Below are 27,625 nucleotides of genomic sequence, written 5' to 3'. Positions count from 1 at the left end.
AAATTTCAGATGTCCAAAATCTACATAAATAAGTAGCTTTGTAACCAGTATAAAAAAAAGAGATTCTCAGATGTTACCCGTCCTTGTTTTGGTTTTATTTTGCAGGAGTGTGTATCGAGAGATCCTTTTCTTATCTCTGGTGTCTCTTGGCAAAGAAAATATTGATATTGGTAAGAAATCAATTTTTATTTAAGAAGTAGATCGATGGCTAAGTGTTTGCATTTTTTTTCCTATGAAGCAAAATGTTTATTTCGCTTGCTACTTGAAGATCAAAAGTCCATAGTAAGCCAATATTTCCCAGCATTTAGTAGAGGCAGAGCAAGAGAGCAGAATTGAATAGTGAACACCATTCCAAAGTATTTATAAATGTAGTCTGTGATTGCTTGAATACTTGTGCATTTATAACAGTAGAAGGATAGGCATCTACTCTGCAAGAATAAATTCAGACATATCCAATACAGAAAGTGCAAAAAAAATGGACAGTTTTACTGTGACTTTCTGCTTCTTTGGACATGTTTCTCCATTCTGCATGTTCAAGATAATTTCAAACAAGGCATTTTGAATCCCATGATTCAGGTATTTTTATGTACTGATATAATAGTAAGCTTTTCTCATCAGTGTTTTATTTTTAACACTGTACCTGTGAACTGTACAGCTACTCACTAGAGACACTTGGGCCTAACTGTATTTACAAAGAATTCTGGGCCTGAGAGACCCTCATAGTTAACACTAAGGAGGTGAAAGTGCTCTAAAGCCCCTTGTCAGTCAGAATAGCCTGCAGTAAAAGCATAGTATGCCATAAGAACTTTAGCATTCAATTGCAACCGTTGTTACTGATCATGTAAGACATAACCAAACCTTGTGTCTTATGTCATTCTGTCGCATTGACTACTGATCTCTGGTTATCACGTTATATTTATCCAAAGTTGTAAAGAACCTGAGATCCAATAATCAAATTTGGAAACTGTATTAAGAGTTCAGTGTATCAGTAAAATGTCAAAATATAAATAGTAACCATATTGCTATTATTAATTTCTCCCCTAGCTCTACTATCTTACAAAGGAATACAATAACATTTTATTAAGACTGTAACAATGGGACATGGGCTGTGTTGACTGTTAGCTGTAACTTGTCACTAGCACAATAGAAGCCTTGTCTTTGTTTTGCAAGTATTAGAGCTTTTGTGTCTCTTGCAGAGTAATCTTTTACACAGACGCATGTTATGTTTGGATAACTAAACCGCAAATCTATCAGAAGTCATAGGCTAAATTTCGTACAGGTGAATATTTCCAAATATTGGCATATGACAGTCGCCAAGTGTATTCATTCTAGTAAGTTCTGTATCCAATATTAGGTTTTTGGCTTCCTTCAATAGTAGAAGCTACAAACCCCCATGTAGCAGACAGTGCATGGGGTGGGTGTGTCACACATATGCATTGTAATTAAAATTCTGAAATTTTATTTGTATATCCTTATTTGAGTTTCCTTCTAGCTTTTTAAACTAGTTCTAGTACAATACAAAATACACTATTATGACTGTCATCTGATAAAAAGTCTAGCAGAGCAATATTAAGTGATTCCCAGTGTTTGCATAATATTGTGACAGCATTTATCTTTTTATCTACACTGACGTGCCAGATTTGTCTGATTTTTGGTTTTATTTTGTTTGCCTTTTCAGAGGCCTTTGACAGAGAGTACAAGTCCGCATATGACGAACTAAGTCCAGATCAACTCAAGTTCCTTCATCAAATTGATACGCCTCCCAGCAACAACGTGCAGTGGTGCCTGAAGTGCTTTGGGGCACCTGTGATATGAGAAACTGTATGTGCCAGTGTTGAAGGAAAATAACCACTTACATTGGCGGCCTTTGCATTGAGGAGCCTTTTTAAAACCAAACACTACTGGCATTTACTAACTTGGCCAACAGCAAGACTCCTGTTTCTCATTTTGTATTAGGAGAGGTGCAGGTTTCAGTTCGCTGCTCTTTTTCGTGTAATTTAAGATAGCAAGTTCCTTGTTCTTATCAAGAGAAAGACAAAAGGTAATAAAATGTGCTCCTGTAGTATAAATACATATTTTCTTTTGCATCTCTTGCACATATCTCAGAAGAGTGTCTTCAAGAAAGAAGCGCATGTGGAAGGGTAGAGCTTGCCACCTTTCTATAAAATGCAGAATTTTGGGAGCACAGCGCTGCTTGTACAGACAGACAGGGAGGTCTCACTTGAGCGTTGTTTAGAAAGTCAGTTGAAGAAAGTCATTCATAAATAGACAGCAATAACTTTTTGTAAGCAAGCTTTTGCACATTAGATTCATTCTTTTTTTTGTGTGTTTCTTCAGAAGTAGGGCACAAATCTTTACTTCTCTATATTTGTTTTATACCTTGTATCCCTGAACTTTGGTGAGCTTAGTACTCCTTGCAAGAAGGATGCAAAAGTCAATGCCTCCTGCACGTGTTTGCCTGAGACTTTCTCCTTAATTTGGTTTTTTGGAACCAGAATGGTTTAAAGGTCAGAGCAAAGAATTGAAGACGGGCCTGTAATATGTTATGAACTCTTAAATTTGATGGACAATACCATCAAATGTTTAAAACACATTCCGGGATGTTAAAACTCTGTGAAGTGCTGATGTTGTGTCTATGTGGCACTTGAGTCTGTTGGGTTCATTTTCAAGGATTGAAATGTGTACTGACAAGGAGTTGCTTTACAGCATTACATCATGGACCTTTTCTGTAATGAAACTGTACATTTTCTATTACTCTTATATAATCTCGGAATGAAATAAATTCGGGTAACAAATCATTTGCAGTCCTCCTTAAAAGTAGTATGATTTTTTTTTTTTAATGGAAATTGCACTCTGCAAAATCGAGTTTTTAATGTAGCTTTTAAAGTTTTGGTGGACATAAGATACACGTTTATGCTAGAAGTCCTAGTCTTGTGGAAGCCTATGAATGAAATGATATGCACTGCATATCTGTGTATATTGAACCAGGCCTTAGGAAGTCTAGTTAGCTGTGTACTTTAATAGAATACATTACACGTTTATATTTTAACTTTTCTACTTTTGAAATTTCTAGATGCATTCATTAGAATATGTATAGTTTCAGAAAGCTGCTTTAAAGGAAACCAAAAACAGACTAAGCTATTTTTTTCAGATGCAGTGTAATGTTTGTGGACTGCTCTGTACATAAATGTCATACAATAAATTACTTTTCTTCTGACTTCCTGTGGGTCTAACTTCTCCCTCCATGAATACAGCAAGTAAGGGATGGAAACTCCGAAGAGATCTAATCACAATACAGGTGGGCATCACAATCAACCAGTACTTTATGTTCATTTAATAAGCTGTATTTGAAATGGGAATAAAATCCAAACCAGATTGTTAACAGTGAGACATAATTTGTGAGAACGGGTATGTGTGTTTAATACTGCTTCTTTTGTACATGTTTTATAAAAGTGTGGTACTGTATCTGTTTGTGATCAAATTTTTATTATTATAATTTCAGGATCGGGCCCAAATTTATCAAGCATCCCAGAATTACTCCTAGGAATTGCACCAAAATTTGGACTGCGATAAGAATTTGCTCTACCCCAGAGTAGGTCATGAGAAAAATTTATGAAATGTCCTACACCCACTCCCAGCAAGAAAGAGGAGGCCAAGTTTGAAGATGAATGGCATCATGATTTTATGGCATTCTGTGCCACAAAGTGGTACTCGTGATGACGCTTTGTGGTTTCCTTGGAAATCATGATCACACTTTGTGGTTTTCTGATACCTTCTCTGAGGCTTCATCACAAAGATAATAATATTAAAAGATAAAAAGGAACAAGGAAACCATAATAACATACGATCTTGCACTAAACTGCACATAATTGTTGCCACTTTGCAATAACATCCAAAAAAATCTGTAACGCGCACCAAGACAGAAGGATCAAGTAGCATACTCGGAATGAGAGAAAAGCCCAATTACAGGCACGTTTATTTAACACTAAATGATCCATAGCCATACTTTCAGAAGAATCACCTTTCCTCTGTTATAGCCATGAGAAACGTCTCCTGAATTAAGTTACATTTACTCTTCCAGTGTTTCCAATTGTATTCCACATTTGCGCGCCTTGCCACGCTCCATGAGCCCACCCTATCTTCTGCGACACTCTATTTATCCATTGCCCTGGGAGCCTCCTCCTGCCTTATGAAACCTTCCCAGGCCTAGTGAAGTGGGACGCGAACATGCCAGCCATGGGGTCATGGAATGCACAGCTCAGTGTACCTGAGTGGCATTTCATTGTCAATCACCCATCCAGTCCTACCTATCTTCAGAGTAACATGCTTGCTACTACAGTGCAAATTGCATCCATGATACTGTGATATCACTTGTGGTTGAGATGGTCGTGCTCATCGATAACTGAGACAATGATCTTTGTGCTGATTTGCATGAGTGCAGCTTGATTTAACACAACCTCATGCGGAGTGCTGAGGAAATGTGAGAATCACCTCGTGTTGTGAGGGCATTCTAAGTCTGGTGCAGAATTTGAGAAATAATTGTGACACCCCCAACTCATCGTATTTAAAAGCTGCATTTTATATGTGACATTACCCACACTTTCATATAGGCTGACAGAGCATGGCTTCTCCATGTTGATGGAGCGAACACGTAATGAAATTATCATTCCATCGCTTGTCAGATTGATGTATTTTTATGAATTGATTGTTGTCCAGAGTTACCAAAACATTCAGTCTTTTCTGAGATGTGCGTGCAGACCTTTACCTGAATGCCATCTTCTGGCAGCCACTAGTGCGTTAGGACAGTTTAGGAGCTCTCCTAAGTCCTGGTGAAGTTAGGAATAGTTTCCTAAATTAGAAAAACTGATCAAATGCTTTTACTTGTACTCGTAAGAGTAGGGCCGTTGACTGTTTTACTACTCTGAGACACTCGATAAAGATGTGCAGTGATCTTTGTTAAAGATCAGAAGTGGATTGGACTGTATCTGTTCATTTAATTGAGGGTTATTAAGGACCGTGTTTTAGCATCTTCAACAAAACCTGGAACAAATAACGCTGTACAAGTTTTTTTTTATTTGTTTTGCTTCCTGACTAAAAGTTGATTATTATAGACCGCTTCAAGCTGAACACAAATTTAATTTCAGATTGACTGTATCATGTTTGAATTTGGAAACGCACGAAATTTATTGGATTGATTGTGGTGTGTTTAACCACTTAATGATGCTGACATATTGCATTAGTTCAGTTGAGCGCAGGATGTTTTGCTGTGGACTTTTGTGTGTACTCCACAGCTGCTGTTTCATGGTGTCTGTCTGTCTGTCAGGGGGGACTTGCTCTCTGGGAATGTGTTCTCTTTTGGAAATGCAGCTCATAGTTTGAACTTGTGTATACGAAGGATGATCAAAAAGTTTTTTTTTTACTATTTAAGAATTTCACAAACAAATGACCTCACTTTTCTACGTAGTCACCTTCCCTTGCGATGCAGATTTCCCAGCGTCGTACCAACTTTTTAATGTCATCAGCAAAAAATGTTTTTGGTTGAGCATGTAGCGACTGATGCACCGCTGCTTTCATTCCTCGCGGTCGTGGCGTCCAGACCACTCTGCATCGGTCACACTAGTACGGCCATTTTTGAACATTTCAGTCCACTCATGAGACGACTCTACGAGAGAGAACTTTATCCCCACGCTGAGCACACATGCGGAGATGAATTTGTGCCCCTTCTGCCCACAAAAAGTGTAAGACAGAATGGTGTTCCTCTTTGGTGCAATGTCTAAGTTTCTCAGCCATCTGCACCACAGGGTGATAACTCTTATACTAAACTGCAAGGGCAGCCGGCTTGCCATTCAGAACAAGTCACATGACACTCTCAGACACGACCAATCACTACTCCTCCCGCCTTCACCATTTCCAATGAAAACTTTTTGAACGTCCCTCGTACATAGCAGGTACATAGCCATTAAGATGAGACTAATGTGGTATAAAAGGAGATAAGTATGGACAGTGGGTATGAAAAAGAATCGCCCCCTTTGAAATGATTCACTTTTTGTTGCTTTACAGCCTAAAATGAGAGCATGCACACACAAATATTTATTTATTTACATCTAAGCCAAACATATAAACAACAGTTCTGAAAAATAATAAATAAAAAAACAGAATCACTAAGACTGACGACGCCCATCCCAAGCGATACTTCCACTGGATTTCTCCGTTGCTCACCAAGGTGATGGCTGCCACTTGTAATCCTTGTGATTAGTTTAGCGTTTCCTGGAGCTTAGTAGTGCAAACAACCGACACTTGGCACTTTCCAAACATCTCGGGTAATGCTGTGGATCGGCACGTCGGGGGATGGATACGCCAACAGCTTTATCAATCCCTAAAAGCACAATAGAGTCGATAATCAAGAAGTGGAAAGTGTTTGGTACCACAAGGTCCTTCCTGATTAGGCCAGGCCTCCAAACTGGATGGATGAGCAAGGAGGAAACACTTCAGAGAGGCTATCAAGAAACCAGGATGACAGCACTTTAGGGCAAAGAGTGCGTTGTGTGCGCGTGACGACAAGATGACAAATGTGGCTCATATGGGAGGGCTGCAGATCTGGCAGTTGATGGCGTGTGTGATGTCAGTCCCGACTCTGTGAGCGCTTAATTTAAGAAAAGAAAAACCAAACCTTCCACTTTACGCCAACACACACCTGGTAGTGTTTTCATTCCGATACAACATTAGTTGACCATAATGAGTGAGAATATTATTAAAATATATGTTGTCCTGCAGTGATTCAGGCCCAGATACTCCACACTAGAAATGTTAATTGTTTATCACTGAGATTGCTTCATTTTGCTTACATAGCACTTCTATTTTTCAATTTCCGTTATAAAAAAAAGAATTTAACTATTATTTATATTATAGTGGGGCGGCACGGTGGCGCAGTGGTTAGCACTGCTGCCTCGCACTTAGGAGACCCGGGTTCGCTTTCTGGGTCCTCCCCATGTCTGCGTGGGTTTCCTCCCACAGTCCAAAGACATGCAGGTTGGGTATTTCTGGTGTGTGTGCCCCGTGGTGAGCTGGCACCCTGCCCAGGGTTTGTTTCCTGCTTTACACCCTGTGCTGGCTGGCATGGGCTCCAGCAGACACCCCTGTGACCCTGTGTTAGGATATAGCGGGTTGGATAATGGATGACTATAATAGTTTACAAACAGTGCATCACTTTTTCCACATTTTGTTATGTTGTGAAGATTTTTTCCGCTACACTTCACTAAGTTTAACTGAAGATTGCAGGACAACCTCAAACTGCCTTTAACCGCTTCACACAGCATTGAAAGGTGATTTATAATAATAAAAACAATATTAACGAACCCACACAGAGAAAAAAATGCAAAAACAAAAAACTACAATTAATACACTTTTACAACACCCCCACTTTTAATATATACTATGAACACAAAGCATAAAATTATATTTTCAAGACTTTCCCCTCCGTCCTTTTGATTTAGTGTTTTTCTTGTTTTAGTATTTCTCCATAGTCCAGTTCATCAGGCATGCCAATCCCAAAATAAAAAGATTTACCACTCACACTGTTTTCTGGTATCCGGAAACTTTGAGGTGGCCACCCCAGACTGCAGTTGACTTGTGGTGCTCCCCTAAAACAAATCTTTGTCCTGGTGATGTCCTTTCCTCCTTCGCCCTAAAACTTGGGCTGTCTTTTCTTTCTCCTCTTCCTGCCTTTTCCCGCCTATTTAAACAGTGCGTCTGTTTCCTGTAAATAACAGCCCTGTACCTCCCAAAAGGTCTTCTCTATCTAACCCGCCTGTCTTATCTTCCGTATTTTTTTTTTTTTTTTGACAATGGGATTTTAAAATAGAGAAAAGAAAAATATATACTTTATGTGGCAATGCTACAGTGTTACAGCCTTATTCCAAAATGGATTAAATTCATTTTTTCCTCAGAATTCTACACACAACACCCCATAATGACAACGTGAAAAAAGTTTACTTAAGGTTTTTGCAAATTTATTAAAAATAAAAAAATTGAGAAAGCACATGTACATAAGTATTCACAGCCTTTGCCATGAAGCTCCAAACTGAGCTCAGGTGCATCCTGTTTCCCCTGATCATCCTTGAGATGTTTCTGCAGCTTCATTGGAGTCCACCTGTGGTAAATTCAGTTGGTTGGACATGATTTGGAAAGGCACACACCTGTCTATAGAAGGTCCCACAGTTAAAAGTTCATGTCAGAGCACAAACCAAGCATGAAGTCAAAGGAATTGTCTGTAGACCTCCGAGACAGGATTGTCTCGAGGCACAAATATGGGGAAGGTTACAGAAAAATTTCTGCTGCTTTGAAGGTCCCAATGAGCAAAGTGGCCTCCATCATCCGTAAGTAGAAGAAGGTCAAAACCACCAGGACTCTTCCTAGAGCTGGCCGGCCATCTAAACTAAGCAATCAGGGGAGAAGGACCTTAGTCAGGAGGTGACCAAGAACCCGATGGTCACTCTGTCAGAGGTCCTCTGTGGAGAGAGGAGAACCTTCCAGAAGGACAACCATTTCTGCAGCAATCCACCAATCAGGCCTGTATGGTAGAGTGGCCAGACGGAAGTCACTCCTTAGTAAAAGGCACATGGCAGCCCACCTGGAGTTTGCCAAAAGGCACCTGAAGGTCTCTCAGACCATGAGAAACAAAATTCTCTGGTCTGATGAGACAAAGATTGAAGTCTTTGGTGTGAATGCCAGGCGTCACGTTTGGAGGAAACCAGGCACCGCTCATCACCAGCCCAATACCATCCCTACAGTGAAGCATGGTGGTGGCAGCATCATGCTGTGGGGATGTTTTTCAGCGGCAGGAACTGGGAGACTAGTCAGGATAAAGGGAAAGATGACTGCAGCAATGTACAGAGACATCCTGGATGAAAACCTGCTCCAGAGCGCTCTTGACCTCAGACTGGGGCGACGGTTCATCTTTCAGCAGGACAACGACCCTAAGCACACAGCCAAGATGTCAAAGGAGTGGCTTCAGGACAACTCTGTGAATGTCCTTGAGTGGCCCAGCCAGAGCCCAGACTTGAATCTGATTGAACATCTCTGGAGAGATCTTAAATGGCTGTGCACCGGCCTTCCCATCCAACCTGATGGAGCTTGAGAGGTGCTGCAAAGGGGAATGGGCGAAACTGGCCAAGGATAATTAAGAAAAAAGAAACCAATTGAGGGGTCCGAGTCTTCAAGAGCGAGTCAATTAAAATGAATTCAAAAGAAGTTAATGAGCAGCAAAACCAGGTCACTGATTAAGAACAGGGTTAGAATGAAAAGCGACAGCCACTGCAGCCCTCCAGGACCAGAGTTGCACTACAATCACTGACGGTCATGGAAAGCGAGGCAGCAGGAATGTGACTTCACGCTCGTTTTAAAGAGTTCAGTTGAAGGTGCAAACGCTGTACACCCGTAGGACCATAAGAGACAACTGACCGGCAGATCTAACCATACGATGTCCTGCTGTTATCGCAGATGTTCTAATTATTGAGAAGTGACCGCAGTCGCCTTGATAAACTCACACTTCTGTTATTTCAGTCTCTCTTGATAAAACACAAAGTGAAGAAAATATAAGAAGCAATGTGGTTATTCATTCATGTACAGTAATACCAAGTAGAAGAAAAGTCTGCATAAAAACAAGTGTTTGACTCGGTGATCGGTTTTGCTACATCACACATGATGTCCTCCGATGTCCAGATGTAGGAGTCACACGCGTCACGGGCTGTGACGTCACTTTGTTTTATTTTTCTTTTCTCGTCACTTGATCTGTCCGGTGAGCCCTAAGGAGATTAACGTGGAGTTTCAGAAGATGTGACGTTTGCACACCTTTGATTGGCTCTCTTGTGCCTCTGACACCTCAGCAGTCCTCCCCGTCTCAAGCTGTAAACCGATTCTGTAATGCGTAGCTCGACGGCACCCATCTGTTCACAGGTTATAAATGAGTTACTGTATAACAGGCTCTGTGGCATCCACGTTTTACATCATAGGCCCCGGGCAAAGATTTGACAGCAAAGCAAGCGGCCAGTGCCCCTTGTGCCCGTATGTTAAGACAGCCCTGTGTGTTAAGGTCATGAAGTAATTGAAAAGAAGGTGACTGGTACAAATGTGTAAATTGCTAGTACAGCACAGAAGGGCGATTGCAATGCCCGTCATTAGAGTCCTGTAAGTTCACTCCATCCTTGTTCGTTTGAGCAAAACTATTAAAATGTAAACAGTGTGCAGTTCAAAATGTGAAGATTTTCCACACCAGAACAACGTCAAAGAAGTCACATTGTGTCCGGTCATTGGACCACAGACAGGCTGGAGAGCAGGAGACTCAGAGCTCTGCATACACCAGGAGAGAGTGAAGCACCGCTGTGTTTTCACTGCACTTTGGTTTGTAATCCTGAGAAGTAACAGAAAAGAAATAAAAAAAACGAAAGAGGAGTTCAGTGCGAATACGCAGCATTGGCCCTCTTAAAAGAGAATTTAAATACAGCAGCAGCAGAATTAATTCTCAGAGTTCGTCAATCAAAGCCCACTTATGAGAACCTGATCGTTAGAATTTGTTACTAACCCTCACCTCTTCTGGGCACTCAAATGTGGCACTTGGTGCCACGGCCCACCTGCCAAGTTGTTTTGACTGCCTAAGGTGAAGTCATCCCTGATGGAGGATCGCAGGAATCATCAGGTAGAGGCGGCCTTTCATCGGATTGGCTGGCCCAGCACTGACTCATCTGTGGAGTGGCCAATAGAGGGAGGCAGCTTGATGGCCGAGGTCTTCAGGACTCTGAACAAATCCAAATCCTATTATGTGATATCATCTACTGTTAAATTCTGCTCTGCACTGGTAATATTTTTATTTTACTGCTATATCATATTGAGGATTACTTGTGTTCTGTTCCACTTTTCAACACCCAATGCACACTAAACCTGCCTGGAAAGGGGTCTCTCTTTGAACTGCCCTTCTCCAAGGTTTCTTCCATGTTTTCCCTACTAAGGTTTTATTCTGCAAGTTTTTCCGTCTTCTTAAGAGAGTCAAGGCTGGGGGGGCTGTCAAGAGGCAGGGGCTGCTAAAGCCCTTTGGCTCACTTCTTTTGTGATTTTGGGCTATACAAGAAATAAATTGTATTGTGAATTATATACATGCACAGCCTCCTCTAGATTATTAGATTGCACTTAATCAAGCGTGGCGTCATTTCCCCAATTCCTCCAAAAGGTTGCTGTAAATAAAGTGTGTTCTCCCACCAAGTCAATTATAAATCCTGAATTCTATAAAAGCCATACCCACGTCAAGGCTCCTTATATATATATATATATATATATTATATATATATTATTTTTATATATTTATATTTTTATATATATAATTTATTAATTGTAAGCCCTGCTGTGGACTCCACAGTGGATGGTGGTGCTCTATGAAGCCACATTTCTCCTCTTCTCGTTTTCAGGACAGTGCACTTTTGTGAAGATGCCAGCCAGCGGTTTCTCCCAGCATTTGTTTGATAGTCTCGTGAAATGACTTCACTGTGGATGGGTGGGCTTCTACAATGACAGCTGACTTAGGTGGCATGAACTCCAACAGCACAACACTCTTTGTATCCCATAAAACTGTCCCTATGGCTTTTCTAGCCGACTGCTGCATATGAATTTCCTTCCGCTGTATGGACGCTTTTGGTTTCAGCTTCATCAGGGTGAATCCATGTTTCATCCCCATTAACAATCTGTTGGAAAGATGCTTTCTAAACTGGTGTCAACATTCATGGATCCCATCAGGAACTGACCTTCGACATCAACCAAGGACAGACGATTGTAAAACCCATCAGCAGAAAGGCCAGGCTCATGGGCTGCCAACATTAACATGACGATCTTCCATAATCACAGCTTCCACTTATGGCACATGTCCTGTGATGCAGGATGCTTCGTGTCATCTTCAAAGGACTCCCAACCCCATTTGAACCTCACCTTGTATGTAGTATGAAGGTCTATCACCACCACACACAACATTCAAACTCTCAGGGGACTCCTGACCTCCCACTGTAAGGAATTTAATGACAGACCACCACTCCCAATCGGTCCATTTCTTGGTAGACACCCACCCTCTCACTATGAAGGGACCTCAAACGGCACACTTGGCCTATCTTGATATCTAGTGATGACGTCAAGTTCTGTCACACCAACACAATACAGTAATCCCTCCTCGATCGCGGGGGTTGCGTTCCAGATCCCCCCGAAGCACCGCGATAAAGCGGCATTTTGTAGAGGAGCGTCCGTGTCCTCTGTGCAAACAGCCCCCTCTGCTCACACCCCCTCCGTCAGGCAGAGAGAGTGAGAAAGATAGAGAGAAGCAAACAAAACAAGCGCCATGCGGGAAGCATATCTTATAGCATTGAGGAGTTTTAGTTAATATGCAATACGTGCTCTGATTGGGTAGCTTCTAAGCCATCCGCCAATAGCGTCCCTTGTATGAAATCAACTGGGCAATCAAACTGAGGAAGCGTGTAGCATAAATTAAAAGACCCTCTGTCTGCAGAAAGCGGCGAACCAGCGAAAAATCCGTGATATATATTTAGATGTGCTTACATTTAAAATCCACGATAGAGTGAAGCCGCGAAAGTCGAAGCACGATATAGCGAGGGATTACTGTACTTATTATAATTACAGTACACAGCTACTCTGTATACAGTGGTTCACTTTTAAAAATGTCAGGGTTGGCCGAACAGTTTCGTCCCGTGCTGTGCTCTCCGCTCCACAAGCTCACCTGACCCGACAGCTTCGTTCACAGCTCAGCTGCCAGAATTGTTGACCAAACTTGACGGCAGCCTACTGAGTCACCCAGAATTATCCCAGCCTGGTTGATGCGGTTTTTCCTTACAGGAGAGGCTTGGCGAGTAGCCATGGTTGACCACGGCATCTGACCCACGTCCTTTACCTCAGCATGAGCGGGACCTGCACAGCTAGAAGACGGGCTGAAGTGCCAGCGAGTCGCAGTCATTACTGCCACTTGTACAGTAATAGTCTCTCTTATGAGGCACCATTAGTACTTATAACTTCTGCACTGCATGTTAGAAAAGTGGCCAGCTAAAAGGGAATATGATGGGATGTCACAATACCAACACCATTAAATTTTAGCCAAGTGCTCAAATCAACATTTAAGTTAAAAACGCAAATTATTTGTAAAGAATGAATGGCCTGGAAATGGTACATTTCTACAAAGAAGTGATGAGAAGACCCTACAAGTTCAGAAAAAATCACAAAAATGTTTAGGCTGTTCCCAGAACAGCACAATGCACTGCAGCAAACTCCTTTTGAGTGGTTATGATTCCCCTTGAGGGTGAGGGAAGCGTCTGCCAACTATGCTGCACTAATTATTTCTGCCCAAAAATGTGACCGGACGCTTTGGTGACTTTAATAAATAAACCATTGATAAATACATTCACTGTGTCTATTGTATTCAAATTGCTAAATTAAATCTTTACAACAGCAGACAGACAAAAGGAACCAGGCAGTAGCAGAAGCTGTGTCATCATAACTGAACTGCACGTGACAAGATTCAGCACGGCTTCAGGCCACAACGATCTCTGTTGCTCCTTTTATGTTCTTGCATTAAAAAATATGAAACACTGGGACTCAATGAGAAAGAAAACATAAAAACAAGGCCGTATTAAAGACTTAACTGTTACAATGGTCAGGACTGCAAGATACACACAGCCTGTCGTCCTCCCCAATTCAAAAATGTGACTGAAGATCAGCACACGGCAGGCAGAGTGACACACCAACATTTGAAAAGGCTGTTAAACAAACAACGGCAAATGAAACAACTGCAGCCTTTACTGTGGAGTCGACCTGACTGGCACCTACAAAGACACCTATGAGGACCGTGGTGTACAGCTGGTCAAGTGTAGAGCCACGGTGGTCTCCCAGTCAATAAACAGATGACATCAATGCAAACAGCACTTCAGGAAAGCCTTTATTTCTACGTACTTAAAACTGACTATTTCTGGCTGGACTCTGATTTGGATGTAGAAGCTCTGAGTGAAGACAGACGACGCCTCTTGGCGATCTGCTCTTGCCGCTTCTCCTTTGCCTCCTGAAAATGATCAAAAGAAAAAATATTGAATAGAATAATAAAATTAAAGTTTCAAGTTTTAAACAAGTTCTACCCTCCTAACAAATGGTCCAAAGGCGTTTACCACAAGACCCACAGAAAACAGTTTAAGGTTGTACTCGGCCACAATACGGTAACTCACGTCAAGCTGCCTCATTGGTTATTTGACACCCATATCAGACAGACACTATGATCCACCGTTTCCTTCTTTGTAAAGATGTTTGCCATGCATATTGTAAGGCCATTTATTGGCACAAGTATGAATTACAATAAGGTGCAGAAGAAAAAAGAATATGCAAGCAGCTTTTCTATGGCCGCTGGTTTCTTTCTTTTTAGCGTTTGTCCCTCAGCTCTGACTACTACGTGCACAGTTTTGGGAGTTTTCCTACCTAAAATCCCCAATATTATGAGTTTTAGCCACATAATCACAAAAGGTCAAGAAGTGCACCATCACCCGAGATCAGGGTGTCCAGCTCCAATGCTGGAGAGCCTTTGTAAAAGTTCATAAATTAGCGATCAGCGCTTGCTGTTGACTTTTTTTGCTTCATTTTAATTTTCTCTTTTTAAGTCTCAGTCCTTTGAATTTCTTTTTCTTCCTTACAGCCAAATAAACATGAAATATGAAGCGAGCCAACAGATCACCTGCTAAGGTGGGCCTCAATCTCCAATTTCATTCCAACCAGGTTCTTAATTAGTGGCCAGTTCTTGTTGTTAATCAAATCAGATGTTTAATTCTACGCCTTATGGGTGCTCATTCTGCCACAGCCGCCATTCCCAAAACTGTCTTTCTGTCAAAATGTTTTGTAGATCTGAGCAGATCAACATTACTGAGACCTTCCACTTTATGTTCAGATACTGTATGATGGACACAGGTTGCTGCTGGTCATGTGTTGGCTCGTTTTGTTAAATTACAACTTGATTAAAATTAAAGGAAAAAAGTTTTTTAGCAGAAAAATGGGTCACTAATTAAAGGTTAAAATGAAAACAAGTAGCCACTACAGCCCTGCAGGACCGGAGACAGACATTTGTTCCACAAAATGGCACTACTCTGTGCTAACGTGTCCCAAGCAAACCGAACAAAAGGACGCCTCCTGTGCTCAGGGCCTAAAGGTCTCTGCATTTGTGTTGTACGCACCTTCATTCTCTTGGCCAGCAGCTTGGCATACTCAGCTGCTTCGTCCTTATTCTTCCGGGTTCGTTGCTTCTTCAGGGCAATGCGCCTGCGTTTGTGTTGCAGAACCCTGGGGGTCACCAGTCGCTGGATCTTGGGGGCTTTGCTTCTAGGCTTCTTCCCTGGGGCAAGGGGAAAAGAAAAAAAAAAAATACACATTTAATTTAGCCTATAAATATCTTAGTGTACCGCTAGTTCTAAAAATTCATCAAGGCCAGAGTACAGGTCATGGGAAAACAATTTTCCCACGGGAATTAATATAGTGTACCAAAAAATACCAAATTACTGTTTTTAATCAAATGTAATGAAATGTAGTTTGCAGTGATCACTTTTTAATATTGTCAAGTTTTTGTTGAAGGCCGTTAAGAACAATATTAGTCTTTTAATGCAATATTTATGCAGTAATTATTGTGCCATTATACAGTACGCTTTAGGCTGCACTGGTGACAGAGGAGCAGTGGTTAGACGTTTTATTATTCACTTTGCTGACTGCAAGTATTAAACATCCTGAAGTGATCATGCAGACAAATCAAACCAAGTCAGCCAACACTGAACAGCAGTTCAATTGCAATCAGGGTCATTGTGGTTCCCCAGGCAGCGATGCCAAGCTCAAGCAGACTGCATTGTGTACACAAACTAAAAATGCATTCATCCTGCCATACATTTCCTGAACCCACTTTCTGAAATTTGCACCCAGCAATCTCCTCAACTCAATTTACACTTAACTGCATTAAGCCTGCAGGCAGACCACAACGTAACAGGCACACAGTCATCAACCAAAACGCATTCATGCATGTGCCAGTCCATCTGATCAGTGTCACTATTTTACAGTCAGTAGATGGCAGTGTTTGGTCAATGTCACATACCTAAATTTCACAGCAGAACATGAATGTGCTCAGTGAGAGTGATGGAAGTTATTATTACTGGTTTTAAGAGGAGAAAAGAAGGTGGAGTGTTCGTGTTTCCTTACAGAGAGCTTGGCTTTACCCAGTGCTATATACAGCTTCATGCCAGGATTCTGGGAGAGGAATAAACACCTCACTTCTGGCACCAGCCTCTTCTCAAAGTTTGCATATAAATGTGAATACGTACAATTCAATAGCACTTATTTGCCTCTGGATTAACATAAATCAGGCTGTTTTTTTATATTTTTTGCGAACTTCACATCAGTTCAACAATGGCTGCTTGCTAACAAATTAGTGACAGTGTCTCTCATAAACTCCTATTGTTTTAAAGAAAAATGAAGGCTACTTCTATGTGACAGTAAAATGAATCATATTTGGTAGAACCAAGGGTTAGAAGAGATTCCCTTAAATTTAACAGATAAAATCTACACGGCACCAATTTCTCTCTCTTAATGACAAAATCCCAACCGCAGATTCCAACGTCCGGCCACATCCTCAACTCATCACATCTGTCGCATCAAATTAAACAATCAATTACTTGCAAGGTAACTGATAAATATTAAATAACATTCAACTGGGCCTTACTCTGAACTTTAATCATTCAACTTTGCAAACTAAAAATCACTCAAATAGTTCTGTCATAGAAAAGATTGAACTTTTCCTGCTACATCCCATCTTTGCAGACCTACTCCTAGATTAAACCTGGAATTGCTGCCAAAGGTGCATCGACAAAGTATTGAGCAAAGGCTGTGAATACTTATGTACATGTGATTTCTCAATTTTTTTTATTTTTAATAAATTTGTAAAAACCTCAAGTAAACTTTTTTCACGTTCTCATTATGGGGTGTTGTGTGTAGAATTCTGAGGAAAATAATTTAATCCATTTTGGAATAAGGCTTAACATAATAAAATGTGGAAAAAGTGACACGCTGTGAATACTTTCCGGATGCACTGTACATCATTTGTTATTGTAAGCCTCAAAATAAGTCACCCATCCCCTACCCCTAAAGCTCTTAGAAGTTAACCAGAAATACAGCCCATATAATAGTTTAAAAAAAAAAAAAATCCAGTGTACTCTGATCACAAAAAAAAAAAAAGGACAGAAATGGGGAGGGTGGGAGGTGAGGCCAAGTTTAATACAATAAAGAAATCATACATTTATGCTGGTGCATCTGTACAGTTCAAATCATGACAGACAGCATGACTTCAATGCTACCACAGTTTCACTGCATGCTTCTCAAGAATGGAGAATAGGTCCCTTATTTCACAATCTACATAAATTAAACATTTTTCAAACAGCCAATCCTCATAAACCAAACTTCTGAGAAATGACAAAGTGCCTTATGACTGCTTTTACTTGTATTAACCATTAAGCTTTAACTATCATCACTTTTAAAGTTTGTGACTTTCCTTTTCTTTTTTTATCCTCTGCTCAAATAATGTGAAGCCTGAGAAGTCCCAATGGAGTTAATACTCAAGTCTCAGCCTGATGTTTTAAGTTAGAACTCCCTTTTTTCAGGGTATGACACAAAGGCGCTAGGCATAGGATGACCTATAAACTACCTAAAGGTAAAAATAAAAAATGTGACTAAGGAACTTCCTTGTTTTTCCCGCCACAGACTGCACTTGATAACTCCACAATATATCTTCTGCTCTGATAGATAAATGCCATGCAAAAAGGGATTAATAAAGTACATTAAATCAAATTATGTACCAATAATTGTATACCACTACCTCACAAAAATATTTGTAGGCATTTCTTTTTAAAGTAAATTTCTACTCTGAAACATTTCTTCAAAATATTTCACAAAATAATAATGTACTGGCTTGCAGTTATTTTAAAGATCACGAGCCAATAAGATAAAACCAAAATCTACACATTTACATGACCAGTGCCTTCACTTCATGTTTTTCTTTAAAAAATGCAAGGCAAACACAAAACTGATGCACACACAGTAAAAAAAAAAAAAAAAAAAAAAACACCTAACTACTTTGTTAACCGAGGTGCTAACCAAAAAGTGCAACAAAAACTAAGACTTATAGAATTTGTGAACTGTTGCATAAAAAAAAAAATCTTAATGCAACCTTATTCAAATTTCTCTACCACAACCAACCAACCTTCTTTAGTGAGTGGTCTCCTCACAACATACTGACGAACATCATCTTCCTTGGACAGATTGAAGAGCTTGCGGATTTTGCTAGCCCTCTTGGGCCCCAATCGACGAGGGACTGTGCTGTCGGTGAGTCCAGGGATATCCTTCTCACCTGTAAACAAAATATTTCATACAAAAAATCTGTAATCAAATATAGACATATAAACAAGATGTGCACATAACAAAAACTTGATTCATACTCTTTTTAGAGTTTAATACCATTAAACAATTACATCACAGAAAAGAGATTAACTCATAACAATATGATCAGCTACAGGTAAAGATGACACTTTACAGAGGGGTTCATGTTTATGTCAAATTAATTACTCATGACTGAAACTATCCAACCACTTACTAAAGCGCTACTGCAAACAAGTGCTAGTTCTTAATTCTAGATTCTACACTAGAATCCCTGAAGTTTACGATTTTTTTCATTGTCCCTGATCTCCTTAAATTTCCTTGACAAGAAGCTTGTAGCTCCTTATCCATGCGCTAATAGCCCACTTTTGTTTTGCTAAATTAGAAGGCAGCCCGCTACAACCCCCACCCACCAATGAATCAAATGAAGGCATCACTCTGTTGCAACCCTCACAGTTCCAGTCTGTGTTGAAGTGTTCATCTGGCGATGCGGGGTATACAGGTAACAAAATGTCAATTTGAAATACATTTTGTGTGTGTTTCATGTCTACAATGATCTGTATAAATATAGAACGACATAGGATATGTGAGGCAACAAATGCTGAACTCACAACTGAAACAGAAAATGTTTTCAAACGTTATAGTAATAACAACATAATTTTGACATAAAATGTAGGATGTGTGAAGCCTACATATCCAAGAAACACTTTCATAAAAGGTGCAACAAAACAAGTATGCTTTTAATCAAGAATAAAACCGAAGAAAAAGTTCAACTGACATGTTGCTGAAGCCCAACTATCAGTCAGTACAAATTAAAAGATGTTCGCATTTTCAACCAGTTGTCAAAGTGGTAACACTGCTCCATCACAGATCTGCGCAGAGGATAAGCTACCATTTAGTAATGGCAAGGTAATATGTTTAAATCTTCTCTTTATTTAGTGTTTTGAGTACAGAGTCTAACATCCTGTGTAAATTTATGATACTTGTAAAAGTTAAACAATTTTTTTTATTCAGTTTATTGTTTGCTCAATTACTGAGCTGTGTTTACTTTTATTTCTTCAGCGCTTTTACTATTACCAAATTTACACCAACTGTTACAGACTCAAATCAAATGCATGTTATTATATAATAGTAACAATAATAGCAGCTCACTACTCAAAACTGTAAATGTGAGGAAGACCCTGGACTTGAGCCACAACCTCCTGAGTATGAAGCAGCATTGTGTATTTATTGATGTTTGGGTTTCAGTTTTTACACATTGCCAGTAACATGTAAATTGAACAATTTTTCTTTGTTTTTATTCTTGAATAAAGGCACACTTGGTTTTTTTGTGAAAGTGTTTGACATTTCGACTTCAGTCTTCACACATTATACACTTCACATTAGCATTTTGTCAATTATTACTCCCATTTCCTGTCATTCTACATTTACACAGATCATTGTAGACATGGAACACACATGATGTATCATTTACCCTATACAATTCCTTAGTCTCAGATGAACAGACTTCGGCTCAGAATTTTGTCTGACTAGGGATGTGATAGCAGGATGCCTGCTGCCACTGCTGACTGACACATTGGCAAAACAAACACGCTGTTGACGAGGTGAGGGAATTTAAGGTGGCTCAGCATTACAAATATTTTTGTAGGCCTCAGGGATTCTAGTGTTGAAAGGTTTCATGTCATTACGTAAATGAGATCAGTAAGACGGAACAGACCAGTTAAAAACACATGTATTATTTTCAGCAGAACAGTAACAACCTTTTAGACAGGCTGCAAAAACACCTTATATTTGGTGTAGGAAAAAAATTGGTATGGCATGGTCTGTAAAGCACTTTCATGAAAATTTCACTTTAGTGATACTGTAGGAATTCACTTACATTTTAAATTACAACTGACTGTACTGAACAATAATATAAAATCAAGTCTATCAACTTAATATTTTTATGCACACAAATACAGAAGAAAATGAACAGGAAATTGAATGACAATTTAAATAGTATTTAATTTGAAACCAAACACACTAGGTGAAATGAAGTAAACAAGTTGCAAAAATAAGACTGGTACAGGGACCTCTGTGCACACCAACCTTTACAGAGCTAGGTGTGTATGTGTTCATTTCTTTCTCTTCATCTTGTAAACAAGTGCTCTGCTAGAGCAAACAAGCGGTCAGCAAACTTCACATATAAATTTCTTTGAGCTTGTTTTTTTTTTTTTTAAATAAATGTATTTCATAAATTACTTGTGCAAAAATTTGTCCCATAACATGTCTGTCCCATAACTAAACAGAGCAGATTGTAAAAATGCTGGTTAAACAATTACTATGAATAATTTTTGGATACAGGTTAAACCGTTTTTAAAAGATATGGGGATAGGTACTGAACCAAAAACAACAGGTCTGGAGCACAGAATAAGAAACACAATGCAACTTATTTTTAAAATAAGGTCATTTTTTGATGTTGTTTTAAATGCAGTTTTGCAAAAATGTCATTTTTTAAACAAAAATTGTAATAAGACATGAAAATCAATTTGGATTTTCTATAGGCACAAATAGACACCATGTCAAAAATTAACTTTTCTTGATGTTTTGATCATCACTGAATCAGAATCCACCTTAAAAAGGTCAAGTGTGTGTCTGTATCTACGATACACCATTCATTGGAATGAAAAATACAAAGCATTTTACTGCTACATATATTACAAAATACTTTCCAACAGAAGGTATACTTCAAACCATAATGCTGAATAAGCGTAGGTCTACGTTGACTACTCAGATTTTAACCCATCCCAGTTGGGTAGAATAAATAGTCTGAACTTAACTTCCACAGCAAAACGTTCACCTTTGACAGGCAGAAAATCTGACAAATTGATCTTTGACCGAAAAAAAAAAAAAAACCCAAAACAATTCAGCTTAATGTGTATAAAGATTAAATGTTTTAAGTGGTGTAAATATTTCACATCAGTAACCATATTCATTATTACAACTATAAACAGAGTTAATGTGTGCAGACCAACAAGACTTGGCATTCAATTAAGAAGAAAACAGAAAACAAAACCATTAATCCTTTTAGACTAGTAGTTCACATTCATACACTACTTTTGTCGCATTTCACCAGGACACTCACCTTTCTTGATAATGACCAAATTCAGCACACTCAAATTGCCATCAACAATGCACCCGCGGACAGACTTGCGCTTGCGTTCTCCAGTCCTCCTGGGGCGGTAGCAGGAGTGACCTTTACTGAGAAGCAGACGTACGCGTCCATGAGTCAGAACACCTTGCTTCATAGGAAAGCCCTGCTTGTCATTGCCTCCGCTGATTCTGACATAGTAGCCCTAAAGAAAAGGAAGTACAAAATTGAGTACTACACCATTCACACTGTTGCTGCAATCAATGCGGCAAACTTTTAAATACAAATACACAATTTTAAAAACTGCTTGTAGATTTTCTTCCATGTGCTACAATGGGGACCAAATCTTAGGTGCCCTTACGACAATTCACTGATGATGCAGAACTAAACACTCTTCACCACTGACTCCATGGGAGACACACCAACCAAGACCATTGCTCCAACTAGGGTTGTCAAAAGTATCGAAATATCAATTAGTATCGATTTAAGCATTTTAAAATAACGTCAATGCATATTTTTAAGTATCGCTTCTACAGCCTACATTATGAACATAACTCACTGCTCAAGTTGAAGTCCAAATTCCATAAACGGAAATTTCAGCAGTGTGTGAGCCTTGACTAACACAAGTAACTGATGAAGTGGGTAGAGTCTAGAAATACTTCAGCTTTCTGGAAAATGTGGACAGAAAACCACACGATACATACAAAGCACGTACACAAAATTTGCAATTGAGAAAATACAAAAAGTCATCTTATTTCTAAATTACTCAAACATTAATAACTATAAACCTGTGAACTTCCTCACAGGTGGCGCAGTGGTAGTGCTGCTGCTGCTTTGCAGTAAGGAGACTGTGGATGATTGTGGGTTCGCTTCCCGGTTCCTCCCTGTGTGGATAGTGCTTTGAGTACGGAGAATGTAATGAATTATGATTATTATTATTAAACTTAAAGTAGGGATGTGATGCTTACTTTCTTCTACAGGTTAAAACATTGTTTTTGCCAGATAAACATTTAGTGCTTTAAGACAGGGGTCTACAATTCTTTTTACCTGCAGGTCACTTTTACTCTCGCTGCTCTCTCTTTAGCACTGGCCCTTTTCTCACTTTATATTTAACCCTGACTGCAAAGCCTGGTGCCATACCACGTTACTTTATTTCATTACATGCCATTTTTAAAAATATACTATATATCATGGTGGGCACTAAAATCATTTCAGTGCTAAACTGCATAAACCATAGCGCTGCTTCTCGGTGTGCTCATACTTCCAGCTGCACATCAGAGTGTGTTATGCCAGGGCTCATTTTCAGCCCAACAAAAGCATGCACGTGAAAGAAGACATTGTAATTTTTATTACTTTCATTCTATAGCACTTTTCAAGCAATATGCACATAGCCATTACTGCATTTCACATAAAAATAAACAACCAAACACGGAATAACATTAGCAAGCTTCATAAAAACAGAAGAAAATACAACATGATAAAAAAAAGATATGAAAATAAACTAACAAGAACAGAATGCTTGAAGATTTAAATGTTGTTATAGAATTAGATGTTCAACAAACTTCTAACATATACTAGAGCCCGAACATTCAGAGCTTTGCAAGTTAAAAGTAGGATCTTAAACTGGATCCTCTAATGAACTGGCTGCCTATGTAATGAGGCTAAAATATGGGTGATATGTGCAGAGGATTTAAACCTGGTGAGGAGGCTTACAGTACCATTTTGTACCACTTGCAGCCTAGACAAACTGGTTTTGCCAAGGGCTGAGAATAAGGAATTACAATAATCCTGCCATCAAGTAATAAAAGCATGAATACATTTCTCAGTGTCCCCAAAACTGGTCTGACTTGAGCAATAATCCATAAATAATAAAAACAAGACTGAAGCAGTTTTTTTTTTTTTTTAACATGAAACTCTTAAGTTTAACTTAACTTAAGAGTCGAATAGAACACCCAAGTTTTTGGACACAGTTTTAAAGTTCAGTGCTAGTTTCCCAGGAAACTAACCAAATTAGCATTTTGTCAATCACCCATGATTAACACTTATGTTTTATCTGAAATTAGCTTAAGGAAATTAAGACACATCCGATTCTTAATGTGAGTAATACAGTTTTGAAGCATGGCACAACTACTTGAATTATTGATTCAAAGCTAAATAAAGCTGTAGATCAGCATAGCAATGAAAATGACTGGCATGCTTCCTGATAATAAAGCCCAAAGAAGAGCATATAAAATGCGTAAATAAGGGGCCAATGATAGTACTTTGAATTTTCTGCTGGACAATAACAAGAAACCCGCTTTGATGCTGTCCCAGATAAAACCATCCCATTGATTCCTTCTACATAGCAACGTCAAGGGCCGCACTTCAATTAAAACTAAAACTGAGGTCTTACCCGGGTCCTCGTCTCTAAGAAATGAGTGACCAGAAGTGAGTGCAAACTCACTGCTGTGGTGTTCTCTAAATCCTGACTGAATATTTGTGTTTTCAAATTCTGCTCTGCTTTCCAGGATAGGCTCCATCACCCCTTTCATCGTGTTCGGGGTGATGTGCGCTTTGAGGATGAACGGATGGTCAGCAGGCTCATCTCGTATAACACAATCAAACACGCTGCTCCTCCACTAACAGCCCGGCATGCTGGGTGACTGAATGACACTTGACAAGCAACCCCACTCACCTTCCACTCGTCGCCCAAGGAGTCGGCGGCCAGCTCAGCAGCCATGCGTTTCTCGTAGAAGATGCGCAGTTTGCGTTCATCATCGACTTCGATGAGTTTCTGACAGCCTGTAGCCGGGAAGGAGATATTGAGCTGTGAAGGAAGAAAACAACACAAGGCAGAGTTAGCGCTGGACACTCAGGAAGGCAAATAGGCTAACGGTAAGTACTTTTTACAGGCCCATCCATATAACGCCAGATGTAGCTGGGCATAAAAATATTAAGGACACAAAAAATCAAAAGAAAAACTGTCGTAAGTAATGAATGTTATACCATATAAGCTCGGCCAGAGCACAGCCGGCCATACAGGTCGGGTTCTCCATATCAGGCATCTCGAACTGCAGTTTGAAGCACATGCAAACACGTCGGTAACCCCGTTTCCAAGTGTCGACGGAGTCGGACAAAATAATAACAATAGTAATAATTCCAAAGTTAAATGATGGTTCGTAACGCCCAACGCGACCAGGGCAACAACTCGACAAGTTTTGTTACACTAACTCTGTTCACAATTTTCTCCAATGGAAGCCGCCATGTTGCCCCGTCCGTCCAACACATTCGGACGCCATCCACATTAATCTTCAGTTCAGCATAGAATTAGAACAACATCTGCCTCTTGAACAGAATACCAAACATCCGTCATACTGCATTTTAGCAAAATGTGAGATTTAAATGGAGCAAATAATTGTTAAAAATTAACCTCTTTAGGCCCTCACCTTCATTTTCTCATACAGCCACCTCTCCGATCCGCCACCGAAAAGAGAGAGGACTTCCGCTTGGCGATCTCACATAGACTCACTCTTCTCGCGAGATTAACTTTTGTAAACTTAGTATGTTGAGGGCTTATGTGACTCATTGCTGACAACTAGTGGACACAATTTGCTTTACACTTAATTTATTCTCAAAGTACTAATAAAAAACTATGCACAGTCAACTACTGTAGTTTTAAAAAGTAACACCGACAAATCAACGTTAGCGCTTTACAAAGTTTTAACATACTCTATTCTGTATCCTTCAAAATTCAACATACCGTGGATTCAGGAGTAATCAGAGCCCTTCACTTTCTGCACACTTTATTGAGTTGTAGATTTCATTTTAAATAGAGAAATCTGCTATTTTTGTCCATCAGTCTACACTCTATATGACCCATAATAAAAAATTAAAACATGTTTTCTGAAAAGTTTGCAGATTTATTAAAAATCAAAAACTGAAATCTCATTCATCTAAGAATTCAGACCTTAATGCAGTACTTTGTAGAAGCCCTTTGGCAGCAATTCCAGCCTCGAGTCCTCTTGGGTAAGTCTCTACAAGCCTTGCACACTCGGATTGGGACAGTTTATCCTGCTCTTTCTGGCAGAACCTCTCAGGCTCTGTTAGACTGGATGGGAAGTGTCTGTAAACGTCTATCTTCAGGTCTCTCCATAGATGTTCTATGGGGTGTAAGTCTGGGCTTTGGTTGGGCCACTCAAGGACACTCAGGAACTTGTCCCATAGCCACTCCTGTATTGTCTTGGCTGTGTGCTTCAGGTCATTGTCAGTCTGAGAAGTGAACTGCCACCCCCGGTCTGAGGTGGCATCCACTGTAGAGTGGGTTTTATTCAAGGACCTCTCTGAATTTGACTGTATTCATCCTCCCCACAATTCTGCCCTGTCTCCCTGACCCAGCAGCAGAGAAGCACCACCATAATGTAATGCTGCCATCATTCATTGTAAGAATGGTATTTAGCAGCGGTTGAGCAGTCCCTGATCTTCATCAGACAAAGTGTTTGGATTTCTTCCCAAAGAGTTCAATTTTTGTCTTCTCAGTCCTGAGAATCTTATTCCTCACATTCTCGGAGTTCACCAAGTCTGCCATCATATGCCTTTAACTCAAGAACGGCTTCTGTCTAGCCACCCTACCTTAAATGCCTGATTGACGGAGTGCTGCTGAAATGGCCATCCTTCTGACAAGTTCTCGAGTTCTAGCAGAGGACTTCTGAAGCTCTGTTTTAGAGTGACCATTGGATTCTTGGTCACCTCCCTGATCAAGGCCCTTCTTGTCTGGTTTCTCCGTTTAGCCAGACAGCCAACTCCAGGAAGCATTCTGGTAGTAAGAAACTTCCTCCATTTCACGTTTACTGGAGCCACTGTGCCCATGGGGACACTCGGAGCTTTACAACAACAACAATATTTACTTCTATAGCACACTTTCATACAAATGATGTAGCTCAAAGTGCTTTACAGGATGAAGAAAGAAAAAAGCTAAAAAATAAAATTAGGCAATGCTAATTAACATAGAATAAAGTAAGGTCTGATGGCCATGGAGGACCTAAAAAACCAAAAAAAAAAATTCAGAGGGCTGGAGAAAAAAAAAAACAAAATCTGCAGGGGTTCTGAGGCTATGAGATTGCCCAGCCCTAACTAAGCATGCAGCCCCCCAATAGGCATGAAATGGTTTGATCCCCTTGTCCTGATCTGTGCCTCACCACAGTTTGATCACAGAGATCTACAAAGAGTTCATTGGAGCTCATGGCTTGGATTTTGTCCCGACACGCAGTGTGAATTGTGGACCTTCTATACACAGACACACGTGTGCCTTTCTAAATGATGTCCAGTCAACTCAGTTTGCCACAGGTGGACTTCAGCCAAGTTCTTGAAACATCTCAAGGAGAATTCAAGCAGAATTCACCTGAGCACAAGCGGTAGGACCACAACAAAGGGTCTAAATATACCGCTCAAAAAATGAAATTAACACTTTTTAATGAGAGTACAGCATCAAGTCAACGAAACTTCTGGGCTATTGATCTGCTCAGTTCAGTAGCAGAGGAGCTCGTTAATCAGTTTCAGCTGCTTCGGTGTTCATGAAATTTGCCGTCTGTGTCTGTCTGTGTCCGGGTTCAAGTTCACAACAGTTAGCATAGCTAGTAATAATAAGTATTTAAATATGGCCAGCATTGCATGGGTTTAGATTTCCAGTCCTGTGTATCTCCATTTCTGTGGCGTTTCCTCAGGTGCACTTACTCCCTCTCACAACCCATTTTAATTTGCCTCAGTATGACTGATGTTCTCCACCCTTGACTGTCATCTTGCCATGGTGGTGGGGCTTGTGACCCTTAAGAGTGTTTAGAAGTAGGGCAGTCGGAGTTGTGTGCTCCTCCTGTTTTTAGAAAATATAAAATAGCTGATAAATGACTTAGAAAAGCGTATGATATGAGGTGTTTCGTATCAAAGAACAGATACAAGATACCTGACTGAATGATGTTATGTAAAGGTATCTTGTACAGTTTTAAAAGTAAACTGTGACATTGTAATTCACTTTAATGTTAT

The 27,625-nt window shown here is 39.9% G+C and overlaps 2 protein-coding genes across 3 annotated transcripts in view; one reads left to right on the top strand and one right to left on the bottom strand.

The window, feature by feature from the left end:
- Positions 1-3,215, top strand: part of dennd4c (DENN/MADD domain containing 4C) — a 222,091-nt gene extending 218,876 nt beyond the window's left edge. For both annotated transcript variants that reach the window (XM_039758252.1, XM_039758251.1), the window contains 2 exons: positions 106-170; positions 1,679-3,215. In XM_039758252.1, the coding sequence (XP_039614186.1) occupies positions 106-170; positions 1,679-1,815 (202 nt within the window). In that variant the 3' untranslated portion in view covers positions 1,816-3,215. The remainder of the gene's footprint in view (positions 1-105; positions 171-1,678) is intronic.
- A 10,743-nt stretch (positions 3,216-13,958) lies between these two features.
- On the bottom strand, positions 13,959-25,118 carry rps6 (ribosomal protein S6). Its single transcript, XM_039758249.1, has 6 exons — positions 25,036-25,118; positions 24,285-24,416; positions 21,605-21,815; positions 18,308-18,454; positions 15,249-15,406; positions 13,959-14,095 (listed from the first exon to the last, which is right to left on the bottom strand). Exons 1-6 carry the CDS (start codon positions 25,039-25,041, stop codon positions 14,000-14,002), a joined length of 750 nt encoding a protein of 249 aa, XP_039614183.1. The 5' UTR covers positions 25,042-25,118; the 3' UTR covers positions 13,959-13,999.
- Positions 25,119-27,625: the final 2,507 nt, after the last annotated feature.

This window comes from Polypterus senegalus, chromosome 7, assembly GCF_016835505.1.
Source record: "Polypterus senegalus isolate Bchr_013 chromosome 7, ASM1683550v1, whole genome shotgun sequence".
Classification (NCBI taxonomy): Eukaryota; Metazoa; Chordata; class Cladistia; order Polypteriformes; family Polypteridae; genus Polypterus; species Polypterus senegalus.
Note: the sequence above shows the minus strand (reverse complement) of the source record. Positions and strands in the feature narration are given on the sequence as shown.